At 39.5% G+C, this 24,834-nt stretch overlaps 1 protein-coding gene across 11 annotated transcripts in view; it reads left to right on the top strand.

The window, feature by feature from the left end:
- The window catches only part of PHF6 (PHD finger protein 6), a 50,761-nt gene extending 26,186 nt beyond the window's left edge, over positions 1-24,575 (top strand). For 6 of the 11 annotated variants that reach the window (XM_043522139.1, XM_043522140.1, XM_043522138.1 and 3 more), the window contains 6 exons: positions 11,418-11,581; positions 11,750-11,893; positions 15,998-16,102; positions 17,328-17,461; positions 19,772-19,901; positions 20,191-24,575. In XM_043522139.1, coding sequence (XP_043378074.1) covers positions 11,418-11,581; positions 11,750-11,893; positions 15,998-16,102; positions 17,328-17,461; positions 19,772-19,901 — 677 coding nt within the window. In that variant the 3' untranslated portion in view covers positions 20,191-24,575. Of the gene's footprint in view, positions 1-11,414; positions 11,582-11,749; positions 11,894-15,997; positions 16,103-17,327; positions 17,462-19,771; positions 19,902-20,190 lie in introns of all 11 variants that reach the window. The other 5 variants (XM_043522136.1, XM_037908440.2, XM_037908445.2 and 2 more) reach the window with 1 other exon arrangement.
- The last annotated feature ends 259 nt before the right edge of the window (positions 24,576-24,834 follow it).

The raw sequence follows: 24,834 nt of genomic DNA, 5'->3' as shown, positions 1-24,834 counted from the left end.
AATCAAATGATTGGGACTTAAATTCTGTGGACAGTGCTGCCCCAAAATAACTATTAAGACTAGCATTTATTCTTCCTCATTTATCTACAAAATGGTTGTTCTCTTTGGAGTTCTTGCTAAAGCCTGAGAGGTACTTATTGTGGTGTCTGTTAGCAATTCCAGCTTAGTGGGCCAACAGCTGTTAGAGACCAATGTATGCTCCTGCTACCAAGTCCCCCTCTCCTTTCTGGAGGAATGGTATGCCATCCGGTACCTGTTGAGGAAACTTTCAGTGTAGTGCACAGAGGTTTGGCTAAATTACTTTAATTAAAGTTGAACAGCTAAAAACCTGTTCACCCTAATGAATATTTACTCTTTGATGTCCAAATCTCTCATGAAGCCCAAGAGGGCCAAGAATTCATTATGCTGAATGCTTCCCTCCTCCAGACCAATCCATGATTTAATGCAATATCTTGTTCATTTAATGTCTGGGAGGAGATGCTGAAGTTACTCCTGAGGGCATTCTGCACCAAAAAAATTCTGCACACTATTTTAAAATTCTGCAAAACTGTAGAATTTTAATTTGTCAAATGTGGAGGTTCGAGCATGGCATTGGAGAGCACATAGATCACTGTAGAGGTGGTAGAGACACTGACTCAGCAGTGAGGCTACACCCAACCCTCACATGGTGCAAGAACTGGGCCTGCCCCAGAAACACCCCAGGACCCTGCCCCTCCACGCCAGGTGCAGCAGGTGTGGGCATGCAGGTTCAGCAATGCAGGGTCCAAGTGTGGAGGGTTTTAATGTGGGGGGATCCAGATGTGGGCTGAGGGTTCTGTGGGGGGCAGTCTGGGTGCAAGTGGTTCAATAGGGGATTTGGGTGCAGGGGAGATCTGGATGCACAGGGGCTTGTTGTGGGGTTCTGGGTGTGACGGTAATGATACTTTCATCTGGACATCCCTGTAGAGTGTTTGGGGCTCAGTGGAGGGTCCAGATGCTGAGGCGGTGGGGATCCAGTTGGGGCTCAATGGGGTAGGGATCCAGGTGTGGGTGTCTGATCTGGGTGATCCAGGTGCAGGAGGAGTCGGACTCATGGTTGGGGTGCTGAGTGCGGTGGGGTGAGGCTTGGTGGGAGGGTCTGGGTATGAAGGGGTTTGGATGCACAGGGGTTGGGCAGATGAGGGAGCAGCTCGCTGTGCAGGGATCCCTCCCCCTACAGCTGAGGAGCAATGCTGGGGGGAATTTGCAGGCCAGGGCCGGGTTAGACCGGGTTAGACCCACTTCCAGACCCAGATCTCTCTGTCCAGCTGGGAGAGAAATCCGGAAGTGGGTCTAACCCGGCCCTGGGTGTCATGCAGGGGAAGAGGAAGCCCTGCCCAGCCCAGCCCAGCCAGGGCTAGCAGCGGAGACTGGCACAGGGTGGGAGCCACCAGCTGGATCTTCAGTAGTCCCACCCCCTGCCCACAGTGATTTACCTCTCTGCCTGCTGCTCTGGGTACCTGAAACATACTGCTGGGGAGGGTCGCATGACTGCTTTTGTGGCTTCCCTTTACTTCCCTGTCAGAAAGTCATTTTTCTGTGGGGAAGCAAAGAAATCTGCGGGGACATAAATTCTGTACATGAGTAGTGGTGCAGAATTCCCCCAGAAATATGAAGTGTCTTCTGTTTGTTTTTGAATTTATTAAATTTAGCTTGGTGGCACAAGAAGCTATACATAGTCATTCTCTAGTTTTGCAGATTGTTGACCTCCTTTAATATTTCTTTATGGTCCTGCATTCACATGATATCAGAGCTATATGCGATGAATCTATTTTTCTTCTCTTCACTCAGATGCAGAAGTAATCACAATAAAATCCAAATGGTACACCAGATAGTTGCGTGCCTCTGCACAGTATCTTTAATCTAACATCTCCGGGGTTAACTAGTTGTCACTGCATAGGGATAGAGACCAAGCTGGAATCTTACATGCTGTATTCCAACTAACTAGAAGAGCATGTCAGTTAAAGTAGTTTGGAGGCAGCTATTCAGAAGAGCAGATTGAGAGCTATTTGAAGTGCGCTGTCCTCTAAACTGGCTAGATTCTTGTTTTCATTTCGCTCACTGCTTAGAAATCTTTTATCTAGGAAATAAAATAAAATCCAACCCCATTAAGCATTCTGTTCAGGAAACACAGTGGACTTTTTTTTTCTTCTTTCCCCCAGCATCATGGGGGAGTTGCTATCATTGTTCTGTTCGGCTTGTAAATGTTATCATAGTATTTCATTAGTCGAATTGTTACGCAACTTGGCACAATTGTATTTATTTTTTGAGAAGTTTAGAGCTGAAGTTGACTCGAACTTATTTTCCTTCATTAGTTGCAGTTTTGGTCAGTCATTTTGGTTGTTTCTATGGTATGGTTCAAAAATAATTTTTCTTTAGTACCTTGTATTTGCAGATCTCCAAGTGAACTGGGGAAACTAAGGAACATAATTGGTGATGTGCTCAAGGTCACTCAGTAAATCAGTGTCAAAGGCAAGAATAGAACCAAGATTGTCAGTTGTATGCTTTACTCTCAGGGCAGTTACAGGTCCTTCAAATGTTAAACTTTTATATTCTTAAATTAACGGAATTATTGTCGATACTCTACTTCATATCAGATTATCAGTCTGATCTTCCTGCAAGCTTGTTCCTTATCTGTGTGGTGTTTTGTTTTTTGTGTTTTTTGTTGTTGTTGTTGTTGTTGTTTTTGGCCATTGGGTTAGAATCCTTGACAGCCTACTTCTAGAACCAGTTAATACTTTCAGGGCATTAATGTAGGTGTCCACTTTTTGTTTGCTACTGGTATTCTAATTTATGCAACCAACCCACAGATATCACTTCTTTATTGCAGAGAAGTACCTGGTCTTGCATAAAACCAGGACAATACTTATCTGAGGTGCTTGTGTTCTGTTCCAGGAACGTTCCTAAAGTAAGGCTTACTGAATATCAGTACTTAAGTACCTTGTTGTGAATATCCTCAAGAATAAGAAAAGAACTTTCAGTAATTTAACTCTCTCCTTTCTGAATGTAGACAAGAGCTTTCTCAGAGGAATTCCTTGCCAATAGCCTTGATTGCTAGTATTACTATAAAGATGGTAAATTTACCTCTTCATTCCAGAATATGGTCCAGATTTTTAAAAGTGCTCAGCATCCCAATTAGAACAGTTGCTGCTGCATGCTGAGCTCTTCTGAAAATCTGGCCCTATACCTTTGATATGTTGTTGAGTTATGATTTTAAATATATTTGTTTATTGGGACCTACTGATGGGCAAAAATGAACTCTGGTATCCTTCAGTTCCCCTAATGGATTGTCTTAGCCCTTCCAAACTGTACTTATTTAACTGATGAGCAATATTTCAAGAAAGAAACAACTACATCTCATTCCTTTTACATCTGCTACATTGTAATAAAAGAGACCATATGACTGTACACATTGTTAATGTTTGGAACAGATGCCTGGACGCTGTGGGGTCAGAAAATGAAGTGTCCATTATTACCACTGTTGCTGCACCCAAAGCTCTCGGGGATTTAAGGGGAATGGTCTTTCCACTAATGGAAATCTAAATATTCCCTTAGTAGTCATGCTTTTTTATTTCTTTGGATCAAATATGAAGTTTGTAATCTCACGTAATTCAGGGAGTTGAATGAGGACAACATTTCTGTAGAAAACCCATTCAGAAATAGCACATTCTGTACCAAAGCAATTATTTTATTCCATGCTCGGCATAAACCAGATGCCAACAAGAAAAACATCAGACATATTGGCATCAGATTTAGGCAATGTTCTGATTCATCTGGGATGAGATTTGTGTTTTAGTTAGAAGTATTTCTTGAGACAGCCTTATTTTCTTTAATGTCAGGTGCACACTACACTTTTCACCCCATATAGTTGCCTCACTATGCACGCGCTTCTCTAGTCACATAAAAACTACAATGGCATCCTAACTCGCAAGGTCAGGTCCTCTTGTCTTTCCATTCCTACTGCAGAGAGGTTGCATAGTCTTTCTGCGGAAGACAGATTAGGCCCAACTAACCAGAGCCACCTTGTTTTGTATCTTTTGGAGACTGTTCCTCTAAATATGCCCCCAAAATGTCTACATGTTCTTATATCAAAAAGCAGTTACTGCATCCTAGAAGTCTGAACAAACATCCTCATAGCAACTGTTTTAATAGTCTGATTTGCAAAGACTTCTCCCTATGGAAAAAGTCCACTCGATAACTAGAGGAAAAGAAGCATCTTTTACCGTGATATTGGAACAGTGCATTGTGTTTATGGAAGATTTTACATAATTCTTTCAGTTCGAATCTGTGACACTTTTTTTACACTGCATTCATCACTGTAGTATCTGAGTGCCTTCAAGTAGTGCATTAAGCAATGAGATTACACATTTGTCACATGCTGTTTGTCCTCTCATCCTCTCCTGAGAGGAACAAGCGAGTGCAGTGGAGTGTCTTGTTTTAGTAGGGGCTCTAAAATTTATTTTTAAAAATACCTGTTAGGCAAGGTCAAATGTGTGTTGCATTTGGATTGGAAAATAGGGAGATTTGTGATTATCCTTAGTTTGTGGGAGAGTTCATTCCAAAGTCTCCGAACTGTCCTAGTGAAGGATCTGTCTCTCACACAGATGAGCTTTACTCTCTTACTGCTGAGAGGTCCATTGTGCCAGAGGAGCAAAGGTGTCAACCACAGTCTCTTAATCCCAGACCTTTAGACAATCTTTTAGGTACAGTAGAACCTCAGAGGTAGGAACAGCAGCATTACGAACTGACCAGTCAACTACTCCTCTCATTGGAACCGGAAGTACACCGTAAGGCAGCAGCAAGCGCGCGCACACGCGTGCGTGCACACACACACCCCCACCCCCACCCCCTACAGTACTGGGTTAAACAAACTACTTTAAAAAAAAAAAAAAGAGGAGGGGACGGAAGCATCATTTATTTTGCATAGTAAAGTTTCAAAGCTGTATTAAATCAGTGTTCAGTTGTAAACTTTTGGAAGAACAACCATAATGTTTTGTTCAGATTTACAAAAAACCTCCATTCCCAAGGTGTTTGTAACTCTGAGATTTTTTTTGTATCTTGAGCCCAGGCCATGGAACACTTTGAAGATAAGGACCAATACCTTGAACTTGATTCAAAATTCTATCCGGAGTCAGTTTAGAGAGTAGGATGTGTTCATAGCAGCCTGTGTTGCTGAGGAGACTGCTGCAGCATTTTATAGTAGTTGGAGGTTCCGAAGTGCTGAAGGTTTCATGCCCAGGTATATCACATTGTTGTAGTCCAGCCAAAAGATGCTGAAGGTATGAATAACTGATGCCAGCTCTTCATCTGCCATGATGAGATGGAGTCTCTTGGCCAACTGGAGATGATAGAAAGCATTACTCACAAATGTTGCAGTGAGAGAGCTCAGGGTCAGTGAGAAATCCAAGAGTACTCCGAGACTATAGACTGAAATGACCATTTGTGGATGTGAACCTTCAACCAAAGGAGACTGTACGGTGCCTGCAAACTCCTCTAAATACTTCCATCCAGCATCACCTCTATTTTGCTCAAGTTCAACTTCAGCCAGCTGTACTTCATCCATGAGCTGATCTCACTGAAGCATTGGGCCATCATGTTGGTAGTGGTGTGGTTATATGTGATGAAGGGTAGGCACAGCTGTGTGCCATCTGCATATTGCTGGCACTTGAGTCTGAGAGTGACTACTAGTTGTATGTAGATATCGAAAAGGACCAGAAAGAGAACTGATCCTTGTGGAAGCCCATGAGTGAGGGGCCTACTAGTGGAGGTGCACGGCATCATTACTTGTTGGGAGTGTCCTTTCAGGAAGGACTCGGATCATTTTAACAAATTATCCTAGTCTGCTGCCACCTCTCTCAGGTGAGACAGCAGTGTCAAACTTTACAAAAGCATCCTTAAATTATACGTAGAAATAGTCTCAAACACTTCCTAATATAAATGCTGTTCAGGCTATAAATTATTTTGGTCAAGGTCCATGTCATTACTGGTTGCTATGAGGAATCTAGTATACTTGAAAATCTAAAATAGTAATTGGACTTGCAGGTGTGGAATTTTAAGCCTTTTCCCCAGAAAATCTCTCTACACTTTAGAATCATATTGATAGACCAGAAGAAACTTTTTCCATTATCAAAAAATTTCCTGAAAATAAGCAGTTGAACATTTTCATCTGTAATTTAGCATCACTTATAGATGTAACCTGGTGATTTGTGTCTATGCATTCAAATACATACATTCCACTATTTTTAGGTCAATCTTTCCTAATTTATCCTCACTAGTATCTGTGGATGCAGTCAGTCTCATTATCAAATACAGCTGCAAAGAAACTGTTTAGTTTTTCTGCCATTTCTTTTCCAGTAAAAATAATTACATTGCCACCTTGTGGTTCTTTTATTTTTCAGTCCTCTGATAGATTAAAGAATATCACATTATTATCCTTGGCTATCGTTTAGTTTATACTTTCCTTAATTTAAACCCCTTTTATTTTGTAGAACTTAATACTGACTTGCTCTGATTTCTAGAAATCCTTCTTTACTTGTAATGCACTTTAACAATTTTAAACCAAAATGTATATACTTTGTGTAGATTTAATAAAAGTAAGCACACTCAGACATCTCCACAATATCTAACTTGAATCACATATCTACAGTACCACTTTCTAAAAACTCTACCAATCAGTTTTGCTTAGTACCATCCTTATTTTATCATCCTGAGTCTTTTTTCCTCTTGTGTAACTTGCTCTGCTGTGCTATGTATTGCCGTGCAGAGACCCCCCCCCTTGGTAGTTAGAGTAGCTTTAGCCTCCGCTTTATATGTCCTCCTTTATATTGGTTTGTGTCACCATCTTAAAATTACTTTAATACAGTTATCTGTGTTACTTTGCTTTAACAGTAGATTTTAAAGAAGGGGAGGAAATCCCCAACATAATTAAGGATGACACAATAAAGAATAAACTAGTGGATTTCAACCTCTTCAGTATCATGACTCCACATTACAACAGGAAAAAGTTTCAGGACCGAGTTTCCTTCTACCCATAACAAAAGGGACACTCCTTCAACCGCTTAAGAGTTGGGATCTCCAGGCTGAGAACCCAGGGAGTCAACTGTTATATAAATCCGCCTTTTATACTGCTTTGTAATGATAGTGGAATTCTAAGCTACAAATATGGGACTCTCTCACTCCTGGATTTTGTCATAGCTGATCTGAAGTTAGTATGTTCTTGATTAAAACATTTTTAAGTGCATCTGAAAATGCACTCTCTCTTCTCTGGAATATGTCGTTCTGAGAGCACATACTGGATCAGGCATGTAAGAATCACTTCTTCAGATACAGCATTTTAGGTACTTTTGAGGGCAGTTTATCAGACATAAGAATTTATTATGAAAGGCTAATGGGGCAGGGAGGGGGGCAGGTGAAGAACATCTAGGGAACCTTAGGGGATTTCACAATATGGGTGGGGCCCATGATAACACTTCATATGGTCAGGGAGGTGTTGAACAACTTTTTGTGTTTCCCTTAGTTCAAGCTGACATGAGAAGTTGGAAACACCCAACCATCAGATGCCAGGGAAACAGGGTAAGCTTGGCAGTGGGCTTGAGGGGAGGGATAGGGCACAAACCAAATTGTCTATTAAATAGTAAAGACTGTCCAAGGCGCTGTTGTGTTAAACCTGGTTGCAGGTTTTTATTTTCCGTACTGTTAAACTAGTTCACAGTGCTGTTAATAAGCGAGAAACTGTCATTTCCCGAGGAATCAGTCCTGAAACTAGATGTGCTAGCACAAGCCCCTGCATCTGTGTAGAGTCCCTTCGAAATCAAGCCCCAGGTTCACACTATTTGTAGGATTGAGACTTAAATCTGTTTTGGATTTTTTTTTTTTTTAATTTACTTAGATCCACCTTCAGGAAAGGGGGAAACAATGTGTGGATTTCAGTGAATTCTGAACTTTGTTGGAGATGCTAGTTTGGGGCAGAGAGGGCTTGTTTTTGAGGAAAGCTGAGAATTCATATGTTATAATCATTTTTTAAATGTATCGTCTATTTACTGTTTAAATGTTTAGTATTAAAACAACTATTACAAGAGCAAATAAAGTAGAAAATAAGTATTTCAGGAAGGATTCTGTCACAAGCCTGTGACAGTTATTTATAAATAAGTTGGTTTTCATCATGTATGTTCATTTTCTTCTAATTATTGATAGTCCTATTTTCAGCACTGAAAGTACTGAGCAGAGCAGTGTCCCAAGAATGTTTATCAGGACAAATTTGTTAATTATCGGGACCAGAGGGTGGATGTAGAGGTAGAAAACATTGTGGCTGACAAGCAATTATTGAGGGTAGTCAAGACTGAAAAATATTGAGGTACTCTGGTAAAACTTAACAAAGCTAGGTGAATGGACTGCATGATGGCGGGTGAAATCCAGTGTAGACAAATGCACGTTGGAAGGAACAGTTTGAAATTTTCAAACACTGATATTATTAAAGGGACACCAGTTTACACATCTGTCTGAATTTTTTTTACATACTGTTACAAAAAACACCTGGGATTACTATAAATGAAAGATTAAAGGCTAGGATTTGAAAGACTTCAGTATTTTAGCAGAGGACCCAGAATTATATGCATGGGAGAAGGGACACAATAAAATAAGGTTCTACTCTTTAGAAGAGCTCCTCAAATGTATAGGACTCAGTTTGTCACACACAATCTGGAGCGTGATGTTTCCTTTGGGTTTCATCTCTGCACAACCGTATTGATTGTGGATATTTAACAGTTAATCTGAAATGCAAAATAAACTAGGCTAATATGGCAGTCATCTTTTGTGGCTGTCAAACTGTTCTTAACAATGAAATTGTTAATTATATATATATATATATATATAATGTGCTGCTCTGTTGCCCCTCTGTATCTTAAACTCTGGAATGTGGCATATATTCTTGCTAAAGAGTAGTTTGCAGTGTTGCTGTGTTGGTCCTAGAAGATGAGGCACACAAGGTGTGGATGAGGTAATATCTTTTATTGGATCAGCTTCTGCTGGTGAAAGAGACAAGCTTTTGACAAGCTGTGTAGCTTGAAAGCTTGTCTCTTTCACCAACAGAGGCTGGTTCAATAAAACATATTACCTGCTAAAAAGTAGGTCATGTTGAGCTAGGTTGACTCATTAAGTTTACATAGAGGTTTTGAGAAAAATGTGTATTGTTGATAAACCTGGCAAATCTAATCCAAATGGATTTACAGAAACTTGTGAGAATTACATAGCTTCTCAAATTTTGGCCTCTTTCAGAATATACAACAGAAAAATGCTTTTTAGGCATTATATTTGAGCTTATATTTAACTTGTGGTGGAAGCATGTGGATTAGTCTCTTCTCCTGATTTAAGAGAAGTGCAAGTGTGTCTAGTTTTATTGGAGACTGGCAACAGCTACAGTAGGAAGGGTAGGATAGGAATGGTTTAATTATATGTTAAGTCTCAGGCCAATGACTTTGTCATCTATGCTAGATTATGATAGCAATGGGATATGATGATTGTAAGCCTTGGTTAAGTACATTAGGTTAGCCATCAGGGTAGAATAACATGCAACTAGGTTTTGTCATAACCTAGGACTGGAAAAAACAAAAATGGTGTAAATTGGAATCTTCTGATTTGTGGTACAGTGTTTAGTCCTGAAACAGGAATATCCTGCTTAGATATTGAGGCTAGAGTACCCTGCTGATAATAATAATGCCTAAATAAATGCCTAAATAAAAAAACACAACATTTGTCACTATTGTAAAAAGTGGGAGATCAGACCTTCTGACTTTGGACTCCATTCCACTTAGGGGTTTATCTACATCTTTGTTTTTTGGATTGTGAAGAGTAGCTTGTCTAGCAATGGTGACAGGTTTCAGAGTGGTAGCCGTGTTAGTCTGTATCAGCAAAAAAAACAAGGAGTACTTGAGGAACCTTAGAGACTAATAAATTTATTTTGGCATAAGCTTTCCCTCAAAAGCTTATGCCCATATAAATTTGTTCGTCTCTAAGGTGCCACAAGTGCTCCTCGTGTGGGGTGTTTTTTGTTTTTTTGTGTTTGTGGTGTGTGGTGTTTTTTTGTTTTTGGTCTAGCAACGTGTACAGCGCATGGTTTCACAGAAATCTAGATGTAGAATCTCCATTTTGGTCTTTTATAAAAGACTGATTTTTATCAATGGCTGACTGTCAGGAAAGCTCTTAGCAACCAAGTACAAGAACTGGCTATTTAATATTAAATGCAAGTCAGTTGGGCAACAAAGTAAACAAGCCCGAAAGGGTTGCCCTAGGTCTGTGTTAACTACACACTTTGAATAATCAAAGGGATGTTCAGTGTTTGACTACAGCTGGCTGAAGCAATTGAACATTTAGGCTTGTGTTTTCCAAGGAGCCAGAGGAAGTTGGATGGTTAACTCTTTTAGGCCCCTTTGAAGAACCCAGGCTTAATATATAACACATGATTTTTAAAAGTTTAGTACTTTATCACTTTAAGGGAACCTTTCCTTTAAGTTCTTCTGGTAATGCAGTTATAAGATTGTTGAGCTACTTAGAACAGGCAGTACCCATATGTCAAGAGAGGAGGATCAAAAAATGTGAAGACTGAAAATCCAACAACATTAACCAGCTTTAACATATTTGTGTTAAAATATATAAAATGTCTATTTATAGAAACCACTTAAGTCTTTGGGCTGTAATACCTCCAGTGTCGGGAGGTTGCTCTCCAGGTAGCTGATTGCTGCCACTATCAGACTTAAAAGTATGTTGTAACTAAAATGTTATGTTCAAATTTGTTTTATAATTTATTCAGGGAAATAAATGATTTTTACAGTTCTAAATGGTCATTTCACTGAAATGACCAGAATGGGTGAAATTTCCTTTTAAACAAGCTGTGAAGATTTCAAGGATTAAAGCAAGGAGAGAGGCATTCCTTAGTGAATGGCTTAAGATAAAATGCGACTTACATTGGTGTTTGTTTCATTCTGGCAAAGAACATTTGTTGGTTCAAAGTAGTAGTTCAGCTGTTCAATAGAGAGCAGCAGGTTACCTTGAAGAAATTAGGTTACCAGTGGACATGGTCAATTCTTGCTTTCAGATACTTGCTCCGCTCCCATTACCTTCAGTGGGAGATTAGCATGTGTACCTAAAGTCAGATTTTAGCCTTGAAATGGTATGTTGATATAATGTTAAATGTATTGTGTATGATTGTAAAGAAACTTTAAACATTTTAGACAGTAGTTTTAAGAGCTCTATTCAATGACATATATATGGTTGAAGATTGTAAAACAATTTTAATGAATTGGAAATAATTTTTATAAACATGAGTAAGAAATGGTGAGAATCTTTTTGTAAAACCGTTTTCATTTTTGAGATTTACTTGACGTTGTGTTCTAATTTTTAAGCAGATTTAGAAGAAGGTGTCAATGAACACGAATTGGAGCCTTTACCTCCCAAAGGAAAAAAGAGGGGTCGGAAGGGAAAGCCAAGAAAAACAAATCTCAAAGGGCAGTCAGAAGACACTAGATCTACATCCTCACATGGGACAGATGAAATAGAAAGCAGTTCCTATGTAAGCAGTAAATATAAATATGCTAAACTTCTTAGAAAGTTTGTCTTTGAAATTAAAGATTTTGATTAAAACTGGCGTTTGAGTATCCAGCTGGTGGCCAGAGACTTGTTAAATTATGACCTTACTTGGAACACAGCAGTATATTTTAGTAAAATATTTTTCTTTCAGAGAGACAGGTCTCCCCACAGAAGCAGTCCCAGTGATACAAAACCTAAATGTGGATTCTGTCATGCAGGTGAAGAAGAGAATGAAGCTAGAGGAAAGCTTCATATATTTAATGCCAAAAAGGCAGCAGCACACTATAAGTGCATGGTAAGTAGAATATTGGGTTAGTGTTTAATTTTTCTAAACTGTCCTGCTATATGATACATTGTTAGTACAGTGCCTGAACATGTAGTTATGTATTAATACAGCCTGTGCTTCCAGTAATCTCTCTGACCCACTAAAGTGTTGTGAGCTGAGCAGTTCATTTATTTTCACCAGAGGCACTGTTGATGAAAGTTGACTGTTTAGAGAAGGAGGAATTAGCTCAGGTAGACTCTCCATCTTATTACAGATCTCATTGTACCTAGGTGCATGTACGTACAATGTTTAAACAACAAAAATATAACTCCAATAACATTAAATAATTTTAAATAAAGATTACACCCCAAAATAAAATACTACTAATGCCCTCTAACCCCAGGCCTCTTCTCCCCCCCCACCCCAAAAAAAAAAAAAAAAAAAAGCCTGCAGAAACAGATGAGCTTTGCACAATGCTTCGAAGATCAGTTGATTCAGGCTGTATCAAAAGAGGAAGGGAAGTGACCTCCAGAGTCAGTGGCTCCCCACTGGAAACTCTCTGCTTCTAAATGATCACATCTAGGGAACTATTAGCTCATGTGCATCAACTGATCTCAGGGGCTCTGAAAGAACGAGAGCAGAGAATGCAGTTTTTCATTTGGCTAGGTCCTTGAAATTAGTGGGCATCAGGTTTAAAACAAATAAAAGGAAGTTCTTCTTCACACTGCGCACAGTCAACCTGTGGAACTCCTTGCCTGAGGAGGTTGTGAAGGCTAGGAGTATAACAGGGTTTAAAAGAGAACTAGATAAATTCATGGAGATTAAGTCCATTAATGGCTATTAGAGGCTAGGGACACCATTCCTTACCCATCCTGGCTGTTTGTCAGAGGGTGGAGATAGATGGCAGGAGAGAGGTCACTTGATCTTTACCTGTTAGGTTCACTCCCTCTGGGGCACCTGGCATTGGCCACTGTCGGAAGACAGGATACTGAGCTGGATGGACCTTTGGTCTGACCCAATATGGCCATTCTTATGTTATGTTCCTGATCCAGGTGGGGCTGTACAAAACAAAGTCCACACCTTGAGTTGTACTTGGAAATAAATAAGTAGCCAATGCAGCTGGTAGATTTTTTTTTTTTATATATATAATTTCCTCCTTATGGCTAGTCTCACTAAGCAGAGAGCCACACCTTTTGTAGCTTTTGAGAATTCTTTGCTCTATTGTATGCATGACTTTGGGGAAGAAGAGCTGCAATGCTGAGAAGCAGATTAAACTGAAAATACAGTGATATTTTAACAATAATACTGACATTCATTTATAACCGAGTAAATGTGTGCTTTAAGTGCAAAACTGGCACCTCCATACTACAGTTCATTTCATGCAAAATGATCACAAAACACCACATAAAGGAATTGATGCATCCATCTCTGAAGTGAAAGCCGCTGTTTTTAATAGCATACAGTAGTAATAGACCATACATTTTCCCAATAGGAGATTGGCAGGGGTAGTCAATTGTTGTTTTGGTCCAGGTCCAAATTTCTTGGTCAAGATCCAGACTCCAGAGAAGCATTTTTCACACCGCAATAATAAGTAAATAAAAAAATTTTGCAGTCTGTTCAAAAGCATCTGATGGTCCAGATTTGGCGTGCAGTCTATTGACAACCTCTGATCTAGGTAGTTCTGTGGCCTCCATCACTAGCCATCGAATCTGAGCCTTTTATTCCTCTAAGTTTTATCCCCAGTTTCACAGATGGGGAACAGAGGCAGGTAGAGATGAAGTGACTTGCCCAATGTCACATAGTTTGTGGCAGAGGTAGGAATAGAATATAATCCTGCTGCATCCCATTCTGCTGCCTTAAACATAAGATCACCTTTCTTCCCAAGAGGTCTCCCCTGAGACCCCTCTGAGATGCTGCCTTTTACCAGGACCTCCACAGGACCCAGAAGCTAGTTTCAGCAACTAGGTCTGTAGCAGCTACTGAGGGGGAATACCTCCTGGCTTTTGAGCCCCTGGTACACAACCTCAATCTTCATGTACGGGTGTTGGAGTCCCCATTGATGCACCAGAGGCTGGTCCTGGCTGCTGTCACTAGAATCTGAGACCACCTGGGCTAGTTGGAGGAAATGGGTATAGCCTGTGGTACTTGGCCAGCACATGGGGTTGCCCAACCTGTGCATACCCTGTTGCGTGCTTAAGGAGGCGAGGGCAGCCTTGCCCTCCATCCCCCTTCTCGCTTTTCTTGGGCAGATCTTGCAGAAGGGCTCTCCACACCCTTCACCCGTCCCTCTAGAGCTTGTCATGAGGCCCCTGCCCTGCAACCCCCAGATGCTTGTGATATACCACCTGAGTCGGCTGGACACCATCCAGCTAGTCCATCTCCAGACTGTATCACATGAATATCTCTGCATGCTTATGCTCTGTACCATCCACTTCTTCGCCCTCGTGTCCTGCCCTGACACCAAGTGGCAGGACCTGCTGCAACCTGTGGAATGGAGGGGAACTTCAGTGGCCAGCTTGTACTCTAGTCTGGTCTTACAGCACCCATAAGATATGAGACTTGGTGGCTCTTTCATGGTGTTGTGAGCACGGGTGTGTAGTTGGTATGTTTATCAAGTCCCCCGACATCTGCGTCTTCTGTGGCAACAGGGACACCGGGTGCATATCTACATAGTGTCAGACTGGAGCCCTTCTTCTGGCTCCTCTGTAACCTCCTGTTGAGGTTCTGGTTGCACTTTTTCCCACCCATTCCTGCTTCTATACAAACATCCTATCCAGGGCCCCACAGAGTCACGAGACTTCGTCAGCCTACTCCTGGCTCTGGCCAAGGTGGTCATCCACCAGACCTGGAGGAGGAAGCTTGCTTGGATGGGGATGCTCTGCAACTGTGTGATCTGTTTCCAATCCCTTGTATCATGTATCTGGGCAGAGTTCTGCCTTCCTCTGCAGCATGGGGCACAGGTCACTTGCAGATTTAAACTAGTATAAATGGTGAATTCTCTGTACCTTGAAGTATTTAAACCATGATTTGAGGACTTCAGTAACTCAGTCAGAAGTTTGGGGTCTATTACAAGAGTGGGTGGCTTGCAATGTGAACGGAGTCCGACTATAAGATCAAAAAGGATTATCGTGATCATCAAGTCCATGAGAGTTCCTCTGGGTGGCTTTGAGTGATTCCTTGGACTTTGAGGAGCAGTGGGCACTGCCCAGCGTTCTCTGGTCAGTGTCTCCATCCAAAACTGTGATTATGAACCTTCAACCCCCACTCCCGTTCCTGTTTTTGCATTTGTTGTCCCCCAAATTCAGTTGTGGCCAGGGTTTTGTGGTTCCTCCCCCTTGGTTGAGGGGGCTGGTCTTTAGTTTTGGATGGGCTTGAGCCTGCTATCCCAGTACCCGCAAAAAGACTATCTTTCCTGCCCTACAAATAGAGGCACACATCCAACTGAGATAGCAGGTAAGCAGAAAAGAATTACCCCATCTGAAAGTTGAGCTGGACTTTTGCATTACCTCTTTTCCACCTCTGTTTGAACGTCCAAATTAGCTGAAGTCCTCCTCCAAGAGCTTTTACTGCATATACTATATAGTTACATCTTGTGAGTGATGTTAGTGTAACTATATAAAAGGAAATGCATTCAGCCAATAAAAGCTGCAGGTAATGGAAACATATGTGGTTTGCAACTACTTGGAAATGTCCCATTGTCACCATTTCAGGCTTTCCAGGGGCACTGATATTGGCAGTGTGAGTAAGCTGAATTATTTAGGTGGGGGCAGTGAGTGGGGATGAAATATCCTTAACAGAACCAAGGCATGTCTTCAGTGTCTTAATTGACTGCAGTACTCATTTATTGCTTCGTATATTCCATTATCATCATCCTTTAACTACTGCTTTGTCATTCAAAAAAAATCCTCTGAAACGCAGTCACAGATAATTGAAGCAATCAAGTGGGCATTGGAAGGAATATCCAAATTACTGATATGCTCAATCTGCAGTTTTTTTTCTAGTTCATTGGCAATGCACAGTTTACCAGCAGATAACTGAGTACAGTGCATCCCCTTCTGTTGCTCCTGCTCCTTAATCTTCTTATGGCCACATCTGTAACCTCCTAACATTATTGTGCATTTGTTTGCTTTACAGTTGTTCTCTTCTGGCACTGTGCAGCTAACAACAACATCAAGGGCAGAGTTCGGTGATTTTGATATTAAAACTGTACTCCAGGAGATCAAGAGAGGGAAAAGAATGGTATGTTTGTAAGAAATGCTTCAGTGATTTCGGTTGGGAGTATATGTACGATTCTCTTTTCCTTATCTGAACAAATCTTTCCACTTTCTTAAACAATTTAAATTCTTAGATATCAGGATATAAAGTGTCTCAACAGTTACTGTGGTAGTGGTGTTTTTTCTTTTAACTACAGCATACTTTGTGAATGCAGTATGTTGGCTCTTTGGGGACCATAATAGAAAGGAAGGAATTGACGGTTTGTTTTCCATACCACAGAATCTGTATGGCATGAAATTGCTAAATAGGTTATGGGAGTCAATTTGTGTAATTATTGACTTGTTTCATTTTTTTTAAATGATGGCTAGTTCATTCTCAACACTCTTTAAAAGGACACTGAATCTCTGTATTGCCAGTTAAAGGAAGATGAATCTCATGTGTATCTCTGGTAAATTGCATCTTTTAAATACTTGTTTTGGGGTCTCAAAGGCCCCAAAAGTATTACCTTATTAAAGTCTTCAGCTAGAGGAGAGAGGGAGCTACTAGCATGGCTCTTGGATTCAAATTCACATGCCCTTAGTCGGTCCAGGGCCAGATTTGCTAATCTCTTGGGCATGGGGGTGCAAGGCCAATCTTTTCTCCCATGCCTCTGGAAGGACTTTTAATGAGGATGAGGATGCCTACTTGGGAGGTGTCTTGTCAGTTTGTCTGTTGGTTCATATATTTTTGAGTGGTCTGAGCAGTATGTCATGACATTTTAGTGTGGAAAACTAAATCTTATATACGGGCCCCAGAGTATGTGACAGGCACTCAGGTATGTTTTATAAGTAAAATATGGCACACAGTTTCATGAATATTAGAATTCATTAATATATGGAACTCTGTTACCATCTGAAAAAAATATAATAATTTACTATAACACAATTAATATTCAATGAGTTTAGGTACTTGGAAAAGCTAGCTTCAACTTCAACAACAGCAACAAAATAGAACTTAGAACTGCAGCAATGTGTACAAATCATGCAGTTACTTTTGCAGCAGACAGGTAAAACAGTTCTCTGTTCATATATATTGATGCAGATTTAAATCTGTTTCTGGCTTACTATAAATTAAGATAAATTTGTGCTACAAGAAAAATTACTTCATGTTTATGGCTAAAATTTGGGGACATCAAAGTGAGCATTAATCGATAAGAGATTAAATGGATTAACATCACAATTTAGAGTACTGTCCTCTTTCTTCTCAACAGAAATGCACTCTTTGCAGTCAGCCTGGGGCTACTATTGGATGTGAAATTAAAGCCTGTATCAAGACTTACCATTACCACTGTGGAGTACAAGACAAAGCTAAATACATTGAGAATATGTCACGAGGCATTTACAAGTAAGAACCCTAGCAGTTAAGTCTGTAATGACCATTTTTTCTGATGTCCTCTGTGAACTGCTTTTCTGTTCAGATAAAACATTCCGATCATGCAGTAATGCTGATTAACACATCACTCAGCTGCATTGCAGGCACTAGGCAAAACTATCGTACATCTTTGGAAGTTCAGATAAGGTGATTATATTGCAGTTCAAAAGCTGGTAAGGTAAAAGCTTGTGCAAGATCAATTTTGTTACTTCAAACATCTTGTTCAAGTTGAGTATCACAGAAAAATTAAATCAAGTTCTGTTATAAATGTAGAGTTTTTAGAACTTTTTTTAAAAATCCTGTCCTATAACAGAGGCAAAAATAGATTTCTCTGCACAGAACTCAGAGAATCTCTTCATATTTTTCCCACTTTAATTTCCGTTTCCTCTTGTTCCAAGGCCCTGCATCATCACTCTCAAACAAATTAGGAGAATTGGATGGGTGCTCCTGTCAACAGACTTGATTGGCCAAAAGTCTTGCTGTTTTGACTTCTGAGGCTCTTCCTCTTCAATGAGGCTCAGCATACTGCTGTCGGAATGCTCTGAGCCCTTCATAACCCAGGGAGCAATAGAGTCGGACCACTAATTGACACCATGGCTTTTTCTGGCATTGTAGATCATTGACACTAGACCACTGGACTGACTTCATATTCTTTCTCTCTAACCTGAAGCTATTTAAGCTCATTTTACCAAGTCAGATGAGGATAAATACATATGCAAGAGTGGAAGTATTTCTGTTAAGTTTATCATAAACATGAAAAATATTGTGCAAATGAAAATAACTCATATAATTTTCAAAATAACTTTCACACGTATAGAAAATATTTTAGTGATCCTGCTTAATTCAGAACCTCCGTATACCCACTTGAAAGTACATGAAATGTTTTTTAAAAAAAGCAAAAAAAATTTTTTCTCCCTGATTAGTAAAATCTGTAACTCAAATTGCTGAAGTCACAGGTAAACTCCTGCCATGTTTATACTCTCTTAGGGATAACTGTATCTTTTTTTCATATTTCTGTACTGTTCCAACCTCCTTTCCCAGTTGCTACCACAAACCTACTCCAATTGAAGTTGACCGGTTGCATCTCATTTTGGCCACAAGGGGGCATTCTGTGAGCAGTGTGATAACAATCCTGCTTCCTGAGAACTAGAAGTGATCTGTTTTAAATAAATTTCTGCTTATGCTAGTCTATAAAGACTGCACTGGAGCCTGGCTTTCCTCTGCTTATCTCAACTTATTTATTGGTTTCAGATTGATAGCTTAAGATCCATGAACAAATGGAAAGTGATTACAAATTGACACACACAAAATCATACTTTTTTTTATGAGCGCCCATGCTCCCTTGGAGTGTCTATTTGTTTTTGTTATGTAAATGTTCATGAGAACAGAGTTTCTGATCCATTTTATGTAGATTTTAGACAGTCTATCACAAAACTTCTTAGAACTCACTGGTACTACTAACCATGTTCATTCTCTTATGGTAGAGCTACGAGAAAGTAGGTCTTTACCTATGCAATCATTAAACACCTAGACAGTTCATACAGCATTTTAAAATAACATCAGTTTGATTCTTGTCTAAAGTGGGGGTTTTTTTAAATTGTCCCAGGCTTATGCCTTGGTACATCTCAGTCAGTTTTCATAGGCAAGTTGTAAACCATTGAAAGTAATGAAAATGCTGTCACAGCCTTATCTATATTGGAACAAGCTTGCTATTGTAATAGGTAGTGGTTACTTTTTAGGAAAAAAGAGTAAGTAGGCTTTGTTAGGATCTGCTAATGCTATCATAAACTAAATCTTTCTCTCAGCTTAGCTGTTACGGTTGGTTGGCACAGGTCAATAGAGCTTTCTCAGTCTCAGGTTCTTGGCGGTGGAACTCTCTCAGAAGGAGGTCTGCTGGTGTTCTTCCTTGGGTGCTTTTTAGGACATGAGGCAGTGGCTGTTACAGTAATGAGTACCGCTGACTGTTTTTTGGGCTTCTGTCTTTGTTTTTGTGCTTAACCCCTCATTGTTAACTTTTGTCAGTTGAGAATTGTTCCCTTTTTTGTTTGGTTAGTGATCTTGGGTTTGCCCCTGTAACAGGAGCCCTTGGTTCTAGCCAGTGATCTAGTAGCCTAGCTAATCTTTATTTCTAATGTCAGATGTCGGACAGGTGCCTTATACATTAATTCAGCAAAATTTTAAAATGGAGCATCTTCACTAGTGGAGAGAGCCCAGAATGTTCTAAAATATATATCTGTTCCTTGTTTCCTGGTAAATCCTCCATTGTTTCTTTTATTGTCTTAGACTCTATTGTAAAAACCATAGTGGAAACGATGAAAGGGATGAAGAGGATGAAGAAAGAGAAAGCAAAAGCCGTGGGAAATCAGGCTCTGACCATAGTAGCATTCCTCAGCAGCAACTCAATGGAAACTAGGTATGGAAGTTACTCCTGGCAGCTCTGTTACTGAGACTGAGACACAACATACATTTGATGTAGTTAATCACAGTAAAATGTTTAAATCTAGTATATGCAGATCAGTGCTTTTTATTGGTGTACTGCAGAAGAATGGGGAACTTTTTTTAAACTTCAGCTGATTTTATAATAACATTAGAAAGGAGGCCTCATGTCTGTTGATAAATGTAGATGTAATGTCAGATCTGTTAGATGCTCTGCTCTTTATATGATTTTAAATTTACTATTGTTTTCATCGTTTTTTAAACAGGTTCAAGGGACAGAGTTAGAGAACTGGGAATGAATAAGACATCCATAACTACTAATTCTTTTAAATTGTTTTCTAAGATCAGAAAAGGGTTAGTAACTTTTTACGGCCTGATTCTGTTAGAAATTTCATTGAACTGCCTGAAACGTTCATGTGTGTGAGCCTTCAATAAGTGGCAGAGTTTTACATGTCAATATTATGTAGTTTGTAGTCTGCAGTGTCTGGAAAAAAATTGAAACACTATATAAATGATATGTAATATGTACAGTGTCAAAAGTTAAGGCAGACATTGAAATGAAGTAAGCTCTATATTTCTGGACTGAATAAAAATCTAAGATTTGGAATGTGTAAGTTGTTTAGTGGATTCATGCACCAAGGGAAAGTCTTAGTAAGATTAATTCACAACGTGGACAGACAAGTCCATGGTGGCAACAAGCTGGTAACTCATGAATTTTGCATTTTCTTATACAAAATATGGAGGATAAATGTGTGTGGGGGCAAATTGCTCTGTTTTTGCTTGCAAGGCACACAGTAGAAAAAGAACTCCGTGCATGCAGAAGCATGCTTGAACCTTTCAGTTTGTTCCTGTTGTGATTGTTCCTACCGCCCAGCATTCCTTGCTGGAGATTTACTTGAGCAGCTGTTGGTTACAAGCTGCAAGCTTCAGTACTCATGCCAAAGGGCTGTAGTTTGTTCTTTTCCCCAATAGTCCACCACCTCTATATTCCTAATGTACCAAGTGACTCTAACTTTTGGAAGCTGCAACCCGACATCTTTAGATTTCGAAGAGGGTTACTACTTTAACGTCTATGGAATTTAGTCACCTTATCTGACATCCAGACCTCAAGTGCTCTGTGTTGTGTGGAGCACTTCATCTTTTGTCCAAAATACAGACACCGATCCCGTGTGCTGTGAGGAGGAGGAGGAATCAACTTTGTTTCTTTTCTTTTTTTGGGTAGATCAGTATTTATTTTTGAATCTTGTGACCACTATATAAAATTATTTACTTACCATTCTTAATGCTTTTAGCGTTTGATTTTTTTTTCTTGTCAAATCAACGATCATGCCATGGCACTTCATATGTCTAGAGGTCGATGTTCCATTAGAGAATAATCAGGTTTAGATTATACCAAATCTTCCAGCTCAGTTCCCTAACTTTTTTCATACAGCTCTGGCATGTCTAGTTGCTAATAAATAGCTGCTTCTGCTGGTTCTATTGAAGCACATTAGCAGATTCATTTAAAATAAAATCAAAAACTTAACCCAGTAAGTAAGTCTTTCTAATGCTTCCAGGGCACCTCGTTGCTTGGGAAGGGTTCTGGCTCTTTCTGAATACCCAATAAACCACTTAGATTTGAAGTAAAGCAGGAAGCAAGATACTCTGACAATTTGACTAAAAACAGTGAAGGTTCATCTGCAGTTGATATTAAGAAGCAGTTCATTTGAAACAAGTTTCTGTAGCATTTTTTACTTGTATTTTTAAAAGATTTAACATGTCATTGTCTTTTCATGTGTTTCCTTAATGTCTCAAGGGACTCAACTGTTGTATATTAAATTTCTAACATTTTACCATGTTAGAATTCAATCTGTTTTGGGGAAGAATGCAGTTTTAGTAATATTACTGTGTACAGAAAATATTCAGTTACTGCTCTAAACATGCCATTGATCATTCTTATTTTGTATTTGTAACTTTCAAAATTAAAGGCATGACTTGAATTGCAATGACAGATTGAGATTGTTTATCAAGGTGTTTGCTTTTTTTTCTAGAATATGAAAATTTTTCAGCTACGCGGAAGGGTTTCAGAATGCAAAATGTCTGTCACACTGCCTAGATTAGGTTCTAGGTTGCGTGCCTCAAACATGGCCTTCCCATGGAATAAAGGCACTTTATTGTTTGCAACTACTGTATTTTTTGGTTAAGGAAGAATGAAAGGTACAATGGGGTAGATTTGCCAATATAATCATTGTATTTTTCACTGAGTTCTAATTCACATTGTGTCAACTGCTGGATTTAATATTCAGTCTAATTCATTATGGATAAAATCATTTATCTCTCCGCATGCCACTAGCAACCATAACAACACTTTACCTTTGAGTAGCAGAAGAGCAAGTGGCTGACTAAACCATCATTAATTCAGAACTCATGGAAACAAAAAGTCAATACCGAAAGCGTGTTTTGGTACAAGCCTCAAATTCATGTTATTTACTTCATCTTGTCATGTATGCTGGGTAAAAGTGCCTTACAATGTAAAAATTGTATTTATACATTCCCAAGTAGTATCACTGGCTGGGGAGTAATTCTGTTGTGGTGTTAATATTTAGAAAAAATGGACCTCAACAGTGTATTTACTGTACATCTCCGATGTTCTTAACTGTAGCTTTAATAGGCATGGAAATGTATGACAGGTATACAACACTTACACTTTTTAAAGACAAAATACTGCCATTACTGTCTCTTTATGTGCATTTTAGCTTGAAATTTTGGACGGTTTGTCTTTTTTGTAAAGCAATGTAATCTTTTGCAAGCATATATTGAAGATTATTCTGCAGCATTTACTGCCTTCCCAGAAGTTAGAAGAAACGAACGTGCTTTATAGGTAAAATAGACCTTGTTTAAATTAACTAGTTAAATTAATAAGGTTTATTTGTTCCTGGCAATTTTTTTTAAATAGGCAGCTTTTGCTTTCATCTCACGATCGGAAAACAATCTTGAATTTAAGAACTTGTCTTATGAAACTGATCTAACTGAATTTAGTTAATTTAGGCCTTTTTGGCATTTCTTGCTCACAAGAACAGTGTGTCTCTGTTCAAGAGACTCATGGAACCCTCCTATAATGGAAGATTTTTTTCCACAAAATAATATATTAAACAGTTTCATTATATCAGCAAAGGGCTTGCCTTTAAAAAGATCCTTTCTACTGCTCTTTTCTCAGGGAGTGCTGGCCGTGCCTGTCTACCTGAGCAGTTGCAGGATACTGGCAGCTGGGGGAGGAAGGGCTCTAGAAGGCTATTGGCAAAATTCCCTGAGACTCTGATTTATACACTTTGGAAGAGGTTCCAGGTAGTGGCACAAAGTGGCCACAGATTTATTTGTGAGGGAAGCCGAGCACCAATGTAGGTGACACTGGCTGGAAAGGGGACATGGGCACTGTGGTTGAAGGGTTCACTAATTCAGCAGGTGTTCGTCAACAGGAGAACCTGTTCCTAGAGCCCTGGTGGGAGTTCCACTTGCCAACACCCATAGAGGGCAGCAGTGACTATACCACTTACACGACACAAAGATGAATGTCCCTTGCATACAAGCACTTTGCTGATTCAGGGAGGTATAATTACACCTCCATGTGCCAGCTTTGCTGAATTTGGCCCTAAATCTCACCTTCTAGTACAGTGGTTCTCAACCTTTCCAGACTAGTGTACCCCTTTCAGAAGTCTTGATTTGTCTTGCATACCCAAAGTTTCAACTCCCTTAAAAACTACTTGCTTACAAAATCAGACAGAAAAATACAAAAGCGCTTGCTTTCTCGTTTTTACCATAAAATAAATTACATGTAATATAAATATTGTACTTACAGTATATAGAGCAGTATAAACAAGTCAGTATGACATTTTAGTTAGTGCTTTTATATAGCTTACTGTAAAACTAAGCAAATTTCTAGATGAGTTTGATGAACTCCCTGGAAGACCTGTGTGTATCCCCAGGGGTACACCTACCCCCAGTTGAGAACCACTGTTCTAGTGGACAGCAGCTCTAGCAAGACCAGCAGCCAGGAATTGCTTCTTACTGTTCCATATAGGAAGAAGTAACTTCTTATACTAGACCAGAGCAGAGGAAGTGATGATCTCTTCCTCCCCTCACCCCCCGGAAATGTCACACTTCTCTGATGTGATAATTGCTATACTCCAAGAAGATCAGTAAAGTTGAACCAATATTCTAGTGGAATTAACCTTCATTATAAGCACAGTGAAACTTAACTATTAGAGGACTGAAAGTATATTTCAACAAATCGTAACTCTCCTTCCATTTCACTATAAACAGGTTCCACCATAGTAATGATGGAGATTAACAGAGCACAGCTCTTGATTTTATATATACTTGCTGAAGCAGTTTCTATGTATGCACACTCATTAGTCAGCAGAGACATCTCAACCCTGAAAGGATTCTGGAGGACTGTTGCTTATTGAAAAGCACTCCAATTAGACCAGCTTTAGCATACATTTACATCAGATGTCAAGACAAGGAATGTATAAAGAGGGTAAACCCATTCCTATCTATAATGTATATTTTGTTCTTGTTATATTGGCTTTACTTCCAAAGTTGTAGTTTGCAGTATTAGTTTCTTTTATTGGTATCATTGCCTATATATTCAATAAATGAGTTATGAATTTCGTATTTGTGTGGCTCTCCTTTTTATGAAAGCATAATGTTAAAACTGCACACTTCCGCATGTCACTTTCATGCATAACTGCAATGGATCTCATTAGTGATATATTATTTCATAATGAGAGTCTTAGAGGACTGATTATTGTAATTAAGTCTCACTGCAGAAACTAATAGCTCGCCATGTGCAGGGGGAAACTTCAGCTGCAGGATAACGGGCAAGACGCAGCAGCATCAATGGGGGTTTATGTGCCAGGATTTGTGGAGTT

The sequence above is a fragment of the Chelonia mydas genome, chromosome 9, assembly GCF_015237465.2.
Source record: "Chelonia mydas isolate rCheMyd1 chromosome 9, rCheMyd1.pri.v2, whole genome shotgun sequence".
Classification (NCBI taxonomy): Eukaryota; Metazoa; Chordata; order Testudines; family Cheloniidae; genus Chelonia; species Chelonia mydas.
This window is presented reverse-complemented; position numbering and strand designations above follow the sequence as displayed.